This window comes from Sarcophilus harrisii, chromosome 1, assembly GCF_902635505.1.
Source record: "Sarcophilus harrisii chromosome 1, mSarHar1.11, whole genome shotgun sequence".
In the NCBI taxonomy this organism is placed as follows: Eukaryota; Metazoa; Chordata; class Mammalia; order Dasyuromorphia; family Dasyuridae; genus Sarcophilus; species Sarcophilus harrisii.
The window spans coordinates 561742709-561759086 of record NC_045426.1 but is presented as its reverse complement, the minus strand read 5'-3'; the positions used below and the strand labels follow the sequence as shown (position 1 = coordinate 561759086).

Genomic DNA, 16378 nt, shown 5'->3' with positions numbered 1-16378 from the left:
GAGGGAGAGAGGGAGGGAGGAAAGAAGGAAGGAAGGAAAAAAATGCCTCCAAATTTAACAATTAATAGATCTTTGGGAGATAGTGGTTTAGAAAAGTAGTTAGAGAATTGGAATTTAGAGTCAATTAGACTTGAATTCAAATCCTATCTTATGGCACATAGATGATATAGTGAATAGAACTCTGGACTGAAGTCAAAAAGATAAGTTTGATTCTGGCCTCAGATATGTAGTAGTTGTGTGATCCTACACAAGTCATTTAACCTCATCTGCTTCAATTTCCTCATCTGTAAAATATGGACAATAATAGCACCTTGTGATGAAGATAAAATATGATAATATTTACAAAGTACTTTACAAATATTAAAGTGCTATATGCATGCTTGCTATTATTATTATTTCTATGTGGCCATGGGCAATCACAGATTCGCAATCTGTAAAAGAAAGATAATATCCTATCTCACAATGTTGCTGTGAAACTCTAATGAGAAAATGTATATGAAGAGATTTCAGTTATTGCCATTTTTTCCATCCTACATAAAATTATGGAGACCTCAATGCTTATGGGTCATGGGAGATGCTGGCACAGGACCACTCAGCATGGAGTGCCCACATCAAAGAGGGTGCCATACTTTATGAACAAAGCAGGATTTCAGTACCTCAAAACAAATGAGAGATGGGCAGATTTAAAGACACCTTCATCCCAAGTGTTCAAATGTACTATTTGGGCCCAAGCTGTGGTAGAACTTCCTGAGCTTCTTTTGGTCAGCCACAGTCAAACAAATGTATCTTGGCCTCAGTATCATAATTTTATTGAGTATGAAGAGCAAATGACAACAATTGAATATCTAGAATTTGAGCAAGACTCTCCTCTGATTTTCTACAATTTCTCCCAGGCTCCCCATTTGCCTACAAATAGCATCAAAGGATTAACCAGGTAGTGTGTCATTTCATAATCTGTAGCTTTCCCCACCCTCTATTGCTATTGGTTCTGCTTCTGTGAGCACGTGACTTTTATCTTCCATAAAGTAGAATATTCCCAAAATTGTGTGAATCAAGGTAGAGGCTGAGTGTTCTCCCCCACCTGTGACTGCATCTCTCTTCAATGTCCATGGTCACTGGCAAATCTCTTCTATATAATGTGATATAGTGATAGTGATAAGTGAAGTAACATTTTTTGAAAGGAAAGAAAGTCTTCACCTTTCTGGGAAATGGCAGGTAAGAAATATCAGTTGGTTTTTTTTTGTTGTTGTTTTTTTTTTTAGTTAAGGTTAAATATTAATCATTAGTGCAATTCATGTGTCTCAATCTCTATGCTTAGTTGAGCGACTCACAGCTCTACCTTTTCAACTGCCTTGCCTTCTATTGGGTTTAGTACTCTGAACAGGAAACTGTAAACCATGAATGGAACAGCTTAACCTCAGTTGCCACAGATGTTGGACCATAGAGGAAAAAAAAAACCCACCCAAAAGGCAAACCATGTTTTATCAAGCTTTTACAATAAGTAGATTAAAATTCAGAGAATTTGAAATAGAATGCAAGAGGCATGGTGGGAGAGTAGAGGGAGAAGCAACCTCTGAGTCCAGAAACTTGGTTTTGTGTCCTATCTTTTAACATATTCTAGCTGGGTTAACCTGAGCAATTCTCTTAACTTCTCATTGCCTTTGGCTACTCTTCAAAACTGTAATTGTAATCTGCATGGGGTAGAGGGAATTTCCTCATCTTATTGTGAGTTCCCGAAATCAATTAAATCAGCCAGTCAACAAGGATTTATTAAGGATTTATATGCCAGGCACTGTGTTAAGTGCTGGGAATTAGAAGAAAGGCAAAAAATGTGGTCTCTGCTCTCTAGGAATTCATATTCGAATAAGAGAGATAAAACAGATTTATACAAATTACAGATAGGGTAAAGAAAGAGAGAGACACAAATAGAGGCCGAGGCAGAGAGAGACAGAAAGAGACAGAAAGGTAGAGAGAGACAGAGATAAAGAAAGAAAGGAAGAAAGGGATTAAAAAATAAGGAAGGAAGGGAGGGGGGCAGGAAAAGAGGGAGGGAGGGAGGAAGGGAAGGAGGGAGAAAGAGGGGAAGGAAAAAAAGGAAGGAAGGAAGGAAGGAAGGAAGGAAGGAAGGAAGGAAGGAAGGAAGGAAGGAAGGAAGGAAGGAAGGAAGGAAGGAGGGAGGGAGGGAGGGAGAGAGGGAGGGAAGAAAGGAAGGAAGGAACGGAGGGAGGTAAGGAGGGAGGGAGAAAGAGGGGAAGGAAAAAAGAGGGGAAGGAAGAGAGGGAAGGAAAAAGGAAGAAAGGAAAGAAAGAAAGAGGTAAGGAGGAAGAAAAGGAAGAAGAGAGACTAGAGGGAGGGAAGAGGGGAATGGAAGGAAGAAAGGAAGTTCTTCCATATAAAGACTAATTATAAATCAAACTGCCCAGCCATCATTCATGAAGTATTTTAATCTTTCTGCTTCACTTGTCTAATGTGTATAGAAATGCCATTACTTCTTTCTTCATTGAATTGTGATTTTTAAAAAAAAAAGGAATATTTTTGTTCTATTTTTTTTGTTTTGTTTTGTTTTGTTTTCATTCTCTGACCCAGGGAAACGAGCATTCATAATCTATGCACATCAGGAGCCCAAGTCTATGAATGGATCTTTGAAAGATGCAGTGGTAACTGAACTGAGCAGTCAGGGCTGCCAAGTCACCGTGTCTGATTTGTATGCCATGAACTTTGAGCCAAGGGCCACAAGGAAAGATATTGTGGGTGAGTACTAGGTTAAAACCATTAGTCTATTATTTTTTTAAGGTACTTTTTTCCTTTCTTTCAAGAAATCCAAGTTCAGTCTCAAGTGACTGTATAGGGGGAATATTGAAACAAGAGGCCAATTTCCTTCTAAATATTTTTAAATTTTTTTTTTTAAAGTTCTAAGATAATCCTAAACAATGAGCAGCAACTCCTGGACACTGAACCTCTATAGATGGTTTAGTTAATTGGGTAAGAAATCAAGACTGCTGACAATCTGGCTTTGTATCATCCTACCTTGTTCTCAGAGGCAGAACCTCTATTCTACTAGTTTGGGGAATGAGACAGTAGCCAGAAAATCAACTTACGGAATCACAATCCAAATTTTCTTTTTTAAAAAAAATTAATAAATCAAACATTTATTAAACACCTACTTATATGCCAGGCATTGTGCTAGGTGCTAGTGATACAAAGACAAAAATAAAAGTCCTTACCTAGAAAGGTGTATTAAAACTGAAATAGTGGAAAACACAATGAATTTTGGATCAGACCTGAATACAAATGCAGGACCTGTTTTTTAAGTTCTTGTCATGGTCCAATCTTAAGAAGACCAAAGAACCAAGTGACAAGATAGAGGAGATCCCTTCAAAGAAAGCAGAGGGGCTAAATGATCTCTATCTGGAGAACACTGTTCCTAGTCAAGAACTAGGAAAGAGGAAAAAAAAAAAAAAAAAAAAGACAATAGAATACACAGATAGATGCCTAGTTCTCTCTCCCTAAAAAGGGACTGGTTTTATTCCTTTTTGCCTAAAAATCTGTCACTAGGTTGTCAGAAATATTTCACATAGTCACAATGAGTAAAATTCAATTAACTTGAAATGTATTTATGCTTGTAAGTTTCTCTCTGAAAATATAAACTTTAGGGATACTGGAGTAGGGGGAAGGGGTCTATGCTGAGAAAATATCACTCATTCAAACCTTAGCATAAATCAGTCATGTTAAACTCAAATAGAAACAGATCCTTGAACAAGTTGCACAAATTAACATTATCTATGTTGTGTTTTTATTAAACATTTTTATTAATTAAACATTTTTATTAAATATTTCCCAATTATATTTAATCTAATTTGGGTTGGGTTTTCCCCATCATTTTTTTTCATTTTAATAGTACATTATTTTTCCAATTACAAATACGTATGGTTTTCAATGTTCATTTTTGTAAGATTTATGAGTTCCAGTTTTTTTTCTCCCTCCCACCTTTACCTTCCTCCTCCCCAAGACAGCAAGCAAACTGATATAGGTCATACATATATAATCAATATTATATTATATATATTATATTATACAACAACAACAACAAAAGGTTTGACACCACTGCTATAAGTAAAACAGAATTCTAATCCTGCAGTCACATAGCTGAGAACAGCTAATACCAAATAAATGGATCGGCCTTTGACCAAATACATTTTTGACTGAATGTAGCACTATCAATTTTGTGACTTATCATATCTGTCCCCTAGAGCCCAGATTCTTAAACTGTGGGTTGCAACCTCATATGGAGTTTCATAACTGAATGCACAAGTTGCAAAATTATGATTTATTATCAGTAAATGTTTGACTTGTATATAATTATATACTGAGGAACATGTAAAAATATCTCCAGCAAAAAGGGTTTGTAAATGGAAAAAGTTTAAGAAGTCTTAGAGGAAGGATATAAATTCCCAGTCTTTGAATAGCATCTGTGACTTATTTTAAGATCATTGGAACCACATTTCCTTCAGCTACTGGGAATAAGAATAATTATGCCTACTGAATTTCTCCATAGGTGCTCTAAGCAATTCAAAATCCTTCAATTATGCTGCAGAAACATATGAGGCATATAAGAAAGGAGCTCTCTCCAGTGATGTGGTTGAGGAGCAAAAGAAAGTACAAGAAGCTGATCTAGTAATATTTCAGGTAAGTTTTTCTTTTGATCAAACATGTTGAACTGGCCTCTTTAGGGAATAAATACTTATAGATAATGTTTCTTAGTATTAGAAATGTCATGAGCCTCATCACCCAAGCACATATCACAGTGATTTAGTGAGGGATAAGCTTTATTAGCATAATATAGCAATTATTAGCATAATATATGGTACATAGTAATAATTAATAAATGCTTCTCAACTGACTAAAAGATTTACTTCAAAAGGTGTGAGGCATCTAGATGGTGCAGTGGATAGAATTCTGGTGCTAAAGTCAAGAGGACCTGGGTTCAAATCGGATCTCAGACACTTAATGCTTATTGACTGTGTGACTATTTAATCCCCCATTGTCTCTACTCATTGGTCTAAGAAATGCTCTGTCCATATACCCATATACTCTGAAGTATGGGTCCCTCTTATGGATCCTTAAGACTGCCACTACTTAAGTCCATCGAAGAAATTATCCATAGTTCTGATTGGAAAAACGATTTTTTTAAAAAAATATAACATTTTTAAGTCAAGACAATCAACAAAACAATAAATCAAGCCCTGATTTGTCACTTAGTTGATTTCTGAGGTGCAAAAGTTCATACTGAAAATACAACAATTGGAGGTTTAAGCTGATTCCAGCACATCCTTAAGCCTGATTGTTTTTTTTTCCTTTTTTTTTTTTCCATTTTAATAGTACATTATTTTTCCAATTACAAATAAGGATGGCTTTCAATGTTCATTTTTGTAAGATTCTGAGTTCCAGTTTTTCTCCCTCCCTCCCTTACCTTTCCCCTCCCCAAGATAGCAAGCAAACTGATATAGATTATACAGATAATAATCAATTTTTAACATATATCCATAAAAGTCATGTTGGGAAAGAAAAATCAGAATAAAAGAGAAACAACACAAGAAAAAGACAACAACAACAACAAAAGGTAAAAATAGTATGCTTTGATCTACATTCAGGATACAGATGGCATTTTCCATGCAAAGTCCATTGGATCACAGTATTGCTGAGAAAGGTTAAGTCTATCAGTTGATTGTCACACAAAATTTCTGTTTCTGTATACTTTTTCCTGGTTATGTTTATCAGCATCAATTCTTGTAAGTCTTTCCAGGCTTTCTAAAATCAGCCTGCTTATCATTCCTTATAGAACAGGGATATTCCATTGCATACATATACCATAACTTGTTCGGTTATTTCCCAACTGATAAGCATTCACTTAGTTTCCAGTTTCTTGCCACTACATAAAGGGCTGCTACAAACATTTTTGCACATGTGGGTCTTTTTCTCTCTTTTATGATTTCTTTAGTTTACAGACCAAACAATGGCACTGCTGGATATGCAGTTTTACAATCTTTTGAACGTGGTTCCAAATTGCTTTTCAGAATGGCTGGATCAGTTCACAACTCCACCAACAATCTATTAGTATCCCAGTTTTCCCACATTCCCTCCAACATAAAAAAACACTCTCAACCGAACTAGCCAGACTGTGGAAGCAAAAGTCTTCCCTTTTCCCACATTTTTAGCTAATTGGCTCAGTTCCTTCTTTCACTTCAGCAATCTGTCCTTTTAAAGTCTAACTTATCTGAGGGTCACATATACAGGCTTACTTCATTTAATTTTACTTCACTTTATTGAGGCTTAATAAATTTTGTTTTACAAATTGAAGGTTTGTGGCAACCCTAACTTAAGATATTCTACAGATGGCATTTTTCCAACAGCATGTGCTCACATCATGTCTCTGTGTCACATTCTGATAATTTTCACAATATTTCAAACTTTTTCATTATTACCATATTTATCTGTGATTTTGGGGGCACCACAAGCCAGGCACATATAAGACAGTAAATTTAATCAATAAATGTTGCGTGTGTCCTTCCTTCTTCATGGATAGACTTTCCCTGCCTTTCTCCCTGTCCTTGAGCCACCCTATTTCCCAAGAACACAACAATATTGAAAATAGGCCAATTAATAACCCTACAGTGATCCTTAAGGGTTCAAGTGAAAGGAAAAGTCAATCAATGTGGCAACTTCATAGTTGTCTTATTTTAAGAAATTGCCACAGACACCCACCCTATCCTTTAGGAACCACAGCCCTGGACAGTCTGTTCATCAATTTTGAGGTAAGACTTTACACTTGCAAAAACATTACAGCTCTCTGATAGCTCAGGTGATGGTTAGCATTTTTTTTAGCAACAAAGTGTATTTTAATTAAGGTTTGTACATTTTTTAGACATAATACTATTGTATACTTAATAAGCTACAATATAGGGTAAACCTAATTTTTATATGGACTGTGAGAGTACAATAGAAAGAGCATTGGGCTGGCAGTTGGTTAGACCTGAATTCAAATAAAACCTCAGACACTTAAATAGTTATGTGACCTGGGCAACTGTTTAACTTACTTGCCTCAGTTTCCTCATCAGTTAAATGTACTGGGGAAAGAAATGGCAAACCACTCCAGGATATTTGTCAGGAAAACCCCAAATGAGATACAAAGAGTCAGACAAGACTGAACAATAATAGCTTTTATATATACCGGAAAACTAAGTGCTTTTATGATATTCTCTTTATTGGGTGGTCTGGAACCAAACCTATAATATCTTCAAGATTTGCCTATACAACTGCTTCCCAGAATCTTAAGCCAAGAATTCAGCTTAATGTATTTTAACACATTTATTTACACATTTACACAAATTTAACCTATTTATTAATATTGAGTAAAGCAGTGAGCTCAGGAGATGCTTACTCCTAACTGTGATTGTAACCTCGATGGAAAAGCCAGAGAGGCTCATAAATCCCACTGTTAACTAAATCCAAGAATTCAGAGTTACAAATCAACTCATGTCCTTGCATGCCCTTGCTGTGTAAAGAGCAAAGGGGCACGAGGCTTGGATCTGGAAAAAATATAGATGTGCTGTCCTCTTGTGGACACTGTAGAATTCTACATTATGGGTGTCTAGTGACCTCCTGCTAACACAGAATTTAAAGAAGGCATCTGCCAAGTGGTTAATTTTTTTTTTTTTTTTTTTTACAATTTTACGATTTAAATTACAAATTTCACAATTTCCCATTCCCATTTTATCAAGTGAGAATTTGGCATTCATATTAAAAATGAATGCAAAAGACTGGGTGTGAGAACATGGCTTATACCATCAGTCTTGGCTGATGTGTCTTAATTTTGCTGAAATGCCTTTTTCTCTCTTCTTGCTTTTATTATCAAGATGGGAAAGGTGTTTAGAAATGAAGGTGATGAAAAATAAATATTTTGGTAAAATTTTCACTTATGTCAATGCAAAAACACAAATCTCCTTCCTTGTTAATATATTCTAACCAAAGTCCTACATAAGATAAAGCTTAGCTAGTTTAATGATTAAGAGGTAACTATCTATAAACACAGGTCTAAAGGAGTCCTAAAATTAGTAAGATAGACAGCTAGATGGGGTAGAAAATAGAGAGCTTGGAGTCAGGATGATTCTTCACATTGAGCCTCCAACACTTGTTTGGTATGGGACCCTGAGCAAGTCACTTAACCTTGTTTGCCTCAGTTTCCTTATCTGTAAACTGAACTGTGCAAGGAAATGGCAAAACAATTCTAGTATCTTTGCTGAGAAAATACCAAACGGAGTCTGTATCACTTACTTAGCTGCTCTTATTGTTGGTGAATTCTAATTAATAGGAAGCTTTTCCTGAAATCAGACTTAAATCTGCCTCTTTGCAATTTCTATCCACTGCCCCCACCTTCTGGAATGAACCAAACAAAAAAAAAGTTTAATTCCTCTATTAAAGACAATTATCATTATCAGTTGTAAGTATTCTCTTTTTTAATCTTTTTTTTTTTTTCCTTTTGTTTGGTATTTAGTGTTAAGTGATTTACCTAGGATCACATAGCTAGTCTTAAGTGTCTGAGGCCAAATTTGGACTCAGGTCCTCCTGACTTCAAGGCTGGTATCCATTGCACCATCCAGCTACCCCAGGATTTTCTTTTTTTAACTTAAACATCTCCAGTTCCTTCACTAGGTAGAAAGTTGAACTAGAGAAACTCCAAGAAAAAGTGTGTTTTTTTTCTAATTCAAGAATTTTAAAATTAAAATCAATGTCACTTCATCTATAAAGCTTTTGGATAAAATATCTTTTTAGACAAAGAATATCTTTGTTATATGAATAAATTCATGACGAGTCTAAGTATACCATTTGCTTTGCTAAAGTATTTTGTTTATGACTAATATTTAGTTTACTACTCCTAAAGAATCAGTTTGGAAACAATTAATAGAATACTTTTGAAATACTTTTTAAATTTTACAATACTTTTTTTAAAAAAATTAAACAAATTATTTGATAGATATGTTGAATTAAAAAAACAGAGAAGGAAAATGGGAGTAATTTAAAGTATCCATTTGGATTATTTTGTTGTTCAGTTATTTCTCAGTTGTTCCCAACTCTTCATGACACCATTGGGGGTTTTCTTGGCAAAAGTAGTTTACCATTTCCTTCTCTAACTCATCTGACAAATGAAGAAACTAAGAACAGGATACTTTCCCAGCATCACACAGCTAGTATGTATTTGAGTCAGATCTGAACTCAAAAAAATGAGTCTTCCTGACTCCAGACCCAGTGATCTATCTACTGCACTTCCTAAATGACCTCCATTTACATTTAGAGAGATTAAAAATAATGTATCTTGAATCTATATGTTTCCACCAAGATGAGCCATTTATTTCTCACTTATGACTTAGGATCTTTCTGTTTCCTCTCTATAGTTTCCATTGTATTGGTACAGCGTGCCCGCCATCATGAAGGGCTGGATAGACCGAGTGCTCTGTCAAGGGTTTGCCTTTGAACCCCCAAAATACTTTGACAAAGGTTCATTTAAGGTAGGTGCTATGGAATATGTTGAATTTATTATTTGTGGGAAGAAGATATTAATACAGTGCAGGTTTCTAGGAAAGTTTCTAAATTCAACTTAGAATTTCAAAGTCTGCAGTTGTCTTTCATCATATTTGATTGGTTTTCTCATTTAAGATGAGAAGTAGCTTTTTGCTTTTTTGTTATAAGACCCAGCTTGCACCAAGATTAACTACATATTTTGAGTATTTCTTAAAGAGCAAGTATATTGACATGTTCAGAGCAATTAATGATGCTGCCCCTTTTTTTTCTTATTTCCCTAAAGTCATTAATAATAATAATAATAATAATGAGATGATGATAATAGTTTATATCCAGCATAGTATTTTAAGGTTTGCAAGTATTCCTTATATATGTTTCCTCATTTGGTCCTGAAAACACTTCCATGAAATACCATTATTATCTCTATTTTACTTAAGGAAATTGGAATTTAGAGAGAATAAATGATCTCCTCAGAGGCATCTAATTTGTATGTCTGAGGAAGGATTTAAATCGAGATGATCTGTTCCTGACTCTAAGTACAATGTTTTAACCAATAACTCATGCTACCTCTAAGAGACATTCCTTTCCTCAGTGACATCTTTGCCAGATTGTCTTCTCTTCCTAATTTATTTTGCTTGTTTTTACTTTTATTTCTAACACATGCTCTTCCAATTCTTCCTTGATTCCAGTGTCCTCCAACTTTACTCTCCAGCTCTGCTCCACATCAGGACAATGGTAACTTAGGATTTACCCCCCTAAGAAATGTTCAAGTCTAACAAGATGAATTCTGAAATTTCTCTTTTTGACCATAATCTTCTCCTTCAACTTCTCTCATTTCTTTTCTTTCTCTCCTGTTAAACTCTTTCATCATCATCATCTCGACCTCCAATCTTTAGACTTGAGACTTCCTCTCCTGATGTATTATTCCATCTATTGTTTCCCAATACTGTCCTAACTAGTGTGGCTACATTATTGTTGCTGGGTCCTGTTTAACTCCTTGTAACCCCATTTGGGATTTTCTTGGCAAAGATATTGAAGTGGTTCACCATTTCCTTCTCCATTTCATTTTATTAGATAAGAAAACTGAGGCAAACAGGGGTAAGTAACTTACCCAGGATCACACAGCTAGTATATGACTAGGGTCAAATTTGAATGCAGAAAAATGAGTTTTCCTGACTTCAGGTCTGGCACTGGCCACAGTTTAAAAATTAATTAATAGCTCTTAATGGAGGAGATACTTGGAACATTCTTGAAATTCAATTATATATCTAGCACACATGCACACACATATTATTTTGAAACAATTTACACATATATTGGAAAGATGTACATTAAATACTTAGTAACTCTATAATCAAATAGATAAATTGAGTTTTAATTGAAATGTCTTTACAATTTCCATATATAAAGGAAAATAGATTGAGTACCCAATGTCAATTTTAATCAAGCTAAATTGTTCCCTATATTCAGAATTCCTGCTCAAAGCATGAGCACTTAGAATATATCTTTATATATCATCACTGTTTGGTCTTGCTATGTTTGCTATTTTTCTAACCAAAATATCTTTTTTAAAAAGTATAAATTTTTATTTTCTTTAATTACAGAATAAATTAGTCATCCTTTCGTTCACTACTGCTGGGACTGCTGAGATGTATTTTAAAAATGAACTTGGCGGAGATATTAGATACATCTTATGGCCTATACAGGTAAAACACAAATATTTGGTTAGTACCATATGTCACTGTTCCCTAATCTCATTTCACCTGCTGCAGTAGAAAATTCTGCAACCCAGTGATCAACAAGTGTTTGGTGAGAGGTGCTTCACCAAGCAGCCAGGCCTGAAACTCCTCACTCTCTAATGGCAGACCTAGAATTGGGCCTGGCACCTACTAAGTCACAGAATCACTAATTTTGAGAGTTGGAATGTCCTTAAAGGCTTTCTCTACAACATCACTATCCAGCACAGTTCAGTGAAAAGAGCACAGGACCTGAGATGAAAGGACCTGCATTTAAATCCTGACATTACCTAAATAACTTCAAATAAGTCACTTGAACTCCTCAGGTCTCAGTTTCCTCACCTGTAAACTAAAGCAGGTGACTTCCAGGTCTAGATCTATGGTACATGCCTATAGTACCACTGGATTTGAAAATCAAAGGCCTCAAATGAGAGAGAACAACCTTTTAAGGCAGCTCCATTCCACATTTGGATAAGTTCTAATTATTCTAAAACCTAAATCTCCCTCTCTACGGTTTATACCCTTTCCTCTGAATTGTGCTTTGTAGAGCCAAGTGGCATAATCTCTTTTTTCAATACTTCAAATACTGAGTATTTTCAATACTCAAATATACAACTATCATATCCTCCTAGCCCCCAGGTCTTCCTTCCTCCAGGTTAAACATCCTCAGTTTTTTAAATCTCTTTAAATCACTTCCTTTGAAGTTCCGTTGAATTGTCACTATTTTTGTAAAACCTTCCCTGATCCCCCAAAACTCTAGTATTCTTTTCTTCATCACTTTAGTTTATATTTACTTCATCTGGGTATATGTCACTTCATCACTCATTTCAGTCAAGTTCTCTCCTCAAAAACCTTTGGAGGCTCCCCATTGCCTCCAGAATAAAGCAGAGCCCTTTAAGGTGACATTTAAGGATCTCTATAGTTTGGCTCCAATCAATCTTTCACATTACCCACCTTTATAAATCCTGTATCATTTTTAAAATGAATTTCCTGAATGTAACAATTCACACAGGCTATCTTCCATATATGGAATATATTCCCTTTTCATCTCTCCTTTCATAATCCTTATATTCCTTTAGGTTCTAGCTTAAGTATCAATCCTGTTATGTTGCCTTTCCTGATCACCAAATGAAAATGTTCTTTATTTCTTCAGTTTTTCTCAGAACATTTTTATCTGGATTTCTTTTTTTTTTTTTTTTTTGCCAACAATATTCCCTTATATCATACTTTACTTGTATGAGATGTATTTTACCCAGTAAAATGTAAATTCCTTATTGCACATATTTAATCTATATCAGATTGTTTGCTGTCTTGAGAGGGATGGAGCTAAGGGAGAGAGGGAGCAAAAATTGGAACACAGAGTTTTACAAAAATAAATGTTGAAAACCATCTTCTCATGTATTTGGAAAAATAAAATATTATTTAAAAATATAAATTCCTGAAAAGAAGGAGTATGGTTTAAAGAACTTTTTTTGTATCTTTAATGCCTAGCACAGAATCTCATGCATGCAATGATAATTGCATGACGCAATGCCATTGATAAATGTTGGATTGTATTTAATTAATCTTTCAATATTTTAGTACTTAAATTGGAACCTTAGTGTTTTATCTTCTTTAGGGAGGTTCATTTATTCAAGCAGCCAATGAACCTCATTATAATAGAAGAGTAATAGCACAACTTCTTGAAGTGTTTTTACAGGGAGGTTCATTTATTCAAGGAGCAATGAACCTCATTATAATAAAATAGTAATAGCAATGCTTCTTAAATGTGGTCACAACCTCACATGGAGTAGCATAACTGCATGTGGAGGTCGTTCCTTGAGTGTATGATCTAGTTCACCAATCTACTATTTTTACATTTTGATAAAATTTCAAAACACTTTTATCCTAGAATGTCTCTATTTTTCTTTTTCATTTGTTCAACAAATGTTTATTAAGTATCTTGAAAGAGACTGAAATACTGAAAAGTAAGGTGACAAAATTGTCTCTATACATAAAGGGAGGCTATTTGGTTTAATAGAGAGACTGTTGGCTTTATGGAATGAAACAAGCATTTATTATATACAACTTGCTATTCTTTTTAAATATATACTAAAATTATCATATAAATTTCTTTTTCCATCAAACACAAATAGATATACATATATATGTATATATATATATATATGCATATGTAAAATTATTCTATACATGCTTCTATTTATCGATTTTTTCTCTGGATGAAGATAATGTCTTTCTTCATATGTCCTTGATAATTAATTTAGGCATTTATAATAATCAAAATGACTTATTCATTCAAAGTTGTTTTTAAAACAATATTACTGTCATTATATACAATATTCTCTGAGTTCTGCTCATTTTGCTCATCATTATTTCTTAAAGAAAAGAGGAAAAAAGGACAGAACCTTAGGAGACACTCATACTTGGAGTATGATGGGAGCCAAATGGAGTTAATTAGGAAAAGCTCGATGAAGGAGGAAAAGGAATAGACATGAATTGTTAGAAAGATCATATTTTCAACAAGGGCAAATGGTCAGTCCAAAACAGAAAGGAGGTGGAGGTCAGTTGTGTCTTCTCAGATAGATGCTGCAAAATGAAGCTTTCTCTGAAAAATGGAGTGAAGAGTAGAATTTATTTTCTCCTCAGTCTGTTAACTAACCTGCATAGTTAACCAAACTTTAATTTCATAGGTCCATAGGTCTAGAGTTTAAAAGGTTCTCAAAAGCCCATTCCTCTCATTTTGTAAATGGGGAAAGTGAGGCCCAGAGAAATTTAGTAACTGACCCAAATTCATATAATGTGAACTCAGCAGAATTTATACTAGTTCTCAACTCCAGAGCCAGGGACCTGACTTATATACCACAATGATGGACGTGGGTTCAAATCAATTTGGTTGGAAAGGTTGTAAATATTTGAATGACAGGGATAGGATTTGTAAGTCCCAGCTGTCTAAAGGACTTCCTCTGATTCACAGTATCCAGTATCCTTATTTAGTGAACAGTCTGTTTTCTGTGAATTGCTACTTTTTAAGATTTTGGTTTTATTAATTATTTTCAGAGAGTGATGTTTCCCCTTTGTTATTGCCTTTTGGCTTTTTATCTGGGTATTAATACAACGGTACCACTTCTCATTAGTTCCTTTCTCCCTTTCTGAACATAGCATGGTGTGTTTCACTTCTGCGGTTTCAAAATCCTCGCCCCACAGATCAGTTTTGCTCCTGAACATGCACCAGAAGACAAAAGAAAGGAGATGGTAACATCTTGGGCAAGGAGAGTGGCAACCATTTGGGATGAGAAGCCAATACACTGCATTTCTTCTTGGTACTTTGAATAATAACATTTTATATTGCATGCAAGGTTTCCTCTGATTTTTGAAAACTGAGAGAAAATTTCTTGGGGTACCTGAGCATTTGTATACTGGATTTAGTGTCAAGAACTCAATAAACTTGATAACAAAATTAATCATATGCATGTAATCATTTATATAATAGACTATTTAGTAATTGGACGTAGATAGAAGTTTAAAAAAAAATGTTTCAGATGTTATTTTATACAGGCTGGCCAAGAATTTTTGGAGTCATTTTTTGGTAGGATAAGACAGGGGAACTGAATGCATTATGATTGGGCTTCTTCCTTTTTCCCAAAGGAAATAACTGGGTCTCAGGTCTCAGGTATGGACAGTTAGGACTAAGAGTAAATAGAGACCCAAGTTTCATTTGTCTTTACAAAAGTCAATCTTTTCCTTTTTGTAGTGGGAGTTACCTCCCTTTACTAAGGAATCATTTTTAAAGAGAAAAGTGTGAGCCTTAAGCTTCTTTTAAAAGGCCTCAGTATTTATCCTGTGGCACAGGATAAATTGTCTACTGTAATGGGCTGAAACTGAGCAGATGCACAGAGGTCCGAGCACTTAAGGCTAATTACCAATTGGATAATACTCTATCAGTATATGCCTGGAGAAAGAATGGCCCTGCCCACTACTCTGTGCAAGTTTGAGCTGTTGTATAGGAGATTGGGTGGAGGATTTAGCGGGTGGAGTGAGAAAGCCAGAGCCACATGTTGCAATTCCACTCACTTCATATTGCCATTCTGTTTAAGTCCACAAAGAATAAAGATCAAGGACTTTTGCTGATCCTGACTCCGGCTGATTCTAAAATATCCAAGGTGCTAATGGGGTCATCACAGTCTACTTTAAGGGAAAGTTCAGAAAGTCTTGCACACACATTTCTTGAAAATCCCCTTAAGAGTTCATTTGGATGAACAAAGAAGGAAACCCTTGGAGAACTAAAGAGAAGGTTAGTGTAGGAGTAGATTAGGAGTAAGAGGATTTTCTACAGGTTAGGAAAATAAACTGATTAAACCATTCTACACTATGAAGTGTCAAGGGAGTGGTAGTTCTGCTAAGGGTAAAGTCTGGGGAACTTGTTTTCTAGGTAGAATATTCAATTAGATCTTTGAGTAGCAGGAGATAATAGATACTTGTAGAATATAGCAGAGAAGATATTAGAAGGAAGTTTATGAAGGCATGGAGGGAAAGAAAGAAAGAGAGGGACAGAGAGACAGAAAAAGAGAAAGAAAAAGAGAGAGGAGAAAAAGAAAGAAGGAAGAAAAGGAAAAAGAGAAAGAGAAAGGGAAGAAAGGAGGGAGGAAAGGAAAGAAGGAGGAAAAAAGGAAAGAGAAAAAGAAATAAAGAAAGGGAGAGAGACAGAAAGAGGGAGGGGAAGGGAGGAAAGGAGGAAGGGAGAGGGAAAAAGAGGGAAAGAGACAGATAGACAGACAGAAAGGGAGAGAGAGAAAAAAGAAAGAGAAAAATAAGGGAAGGAAGGAAGGAAGGAAGGAAGGAAGGAAGGAAGGAAGGAAGGAGGGAGGGAGGGAGGGAGGGAAGGAGGGAGGGAGGAAGGAAGGAAGGAAGGAAGGAAAAGGAAGGAAAGAAGGAAGGAAGAGAAAGAAAGAAAGAGAAAGGAGAGAAGGGAGGAAGGGGGGAAGGAAAGAGGGAAAGAAGGGAAGAAGGAGGGAAGTAAGGAGGGAAGGAAGGAAAAGGGAAAAAAGAAAGAAGAAAGGCAAAAGGAG

General features: G+C 35.3%; 1 protein-coding gene and 1 long non-coding RNA gene across 2 annotated transcripts in view; one reads left to right on the top strand and one right to left on the bottom strand.

Annotated features, from left to right (window-relative positions):
- Nucleotides 1–16378, bottom strand: part of LOC116420654 — an 81579-nt gene that overhangs the window by 53189 nt on the left and 12012 nt on the right. The window lies entirely within an intron of this gene.
- Nucleotides 1028–15204, top strand: LOC100914437 (ribosyldihydronicotinamide dehydrogenase [quinone]-like). The gene is made up of 6 exons (XM_023496370.2): nt 1028–1215; nt 2587–2751; nt 4556–4686; nt 9450–9563; nt 11181–11282; nt 14472–15204. The coding sequence occupies exons 1-6, from the start codon at nt 1209–1211 to the stop codon at nt 14643–14645; spliced, it is 693 nt and encodes a 230-aa protein (XP_023352138.1). The 5' UTR covers nt 1028–1208; the 3' UTR covers nt 14646–15204.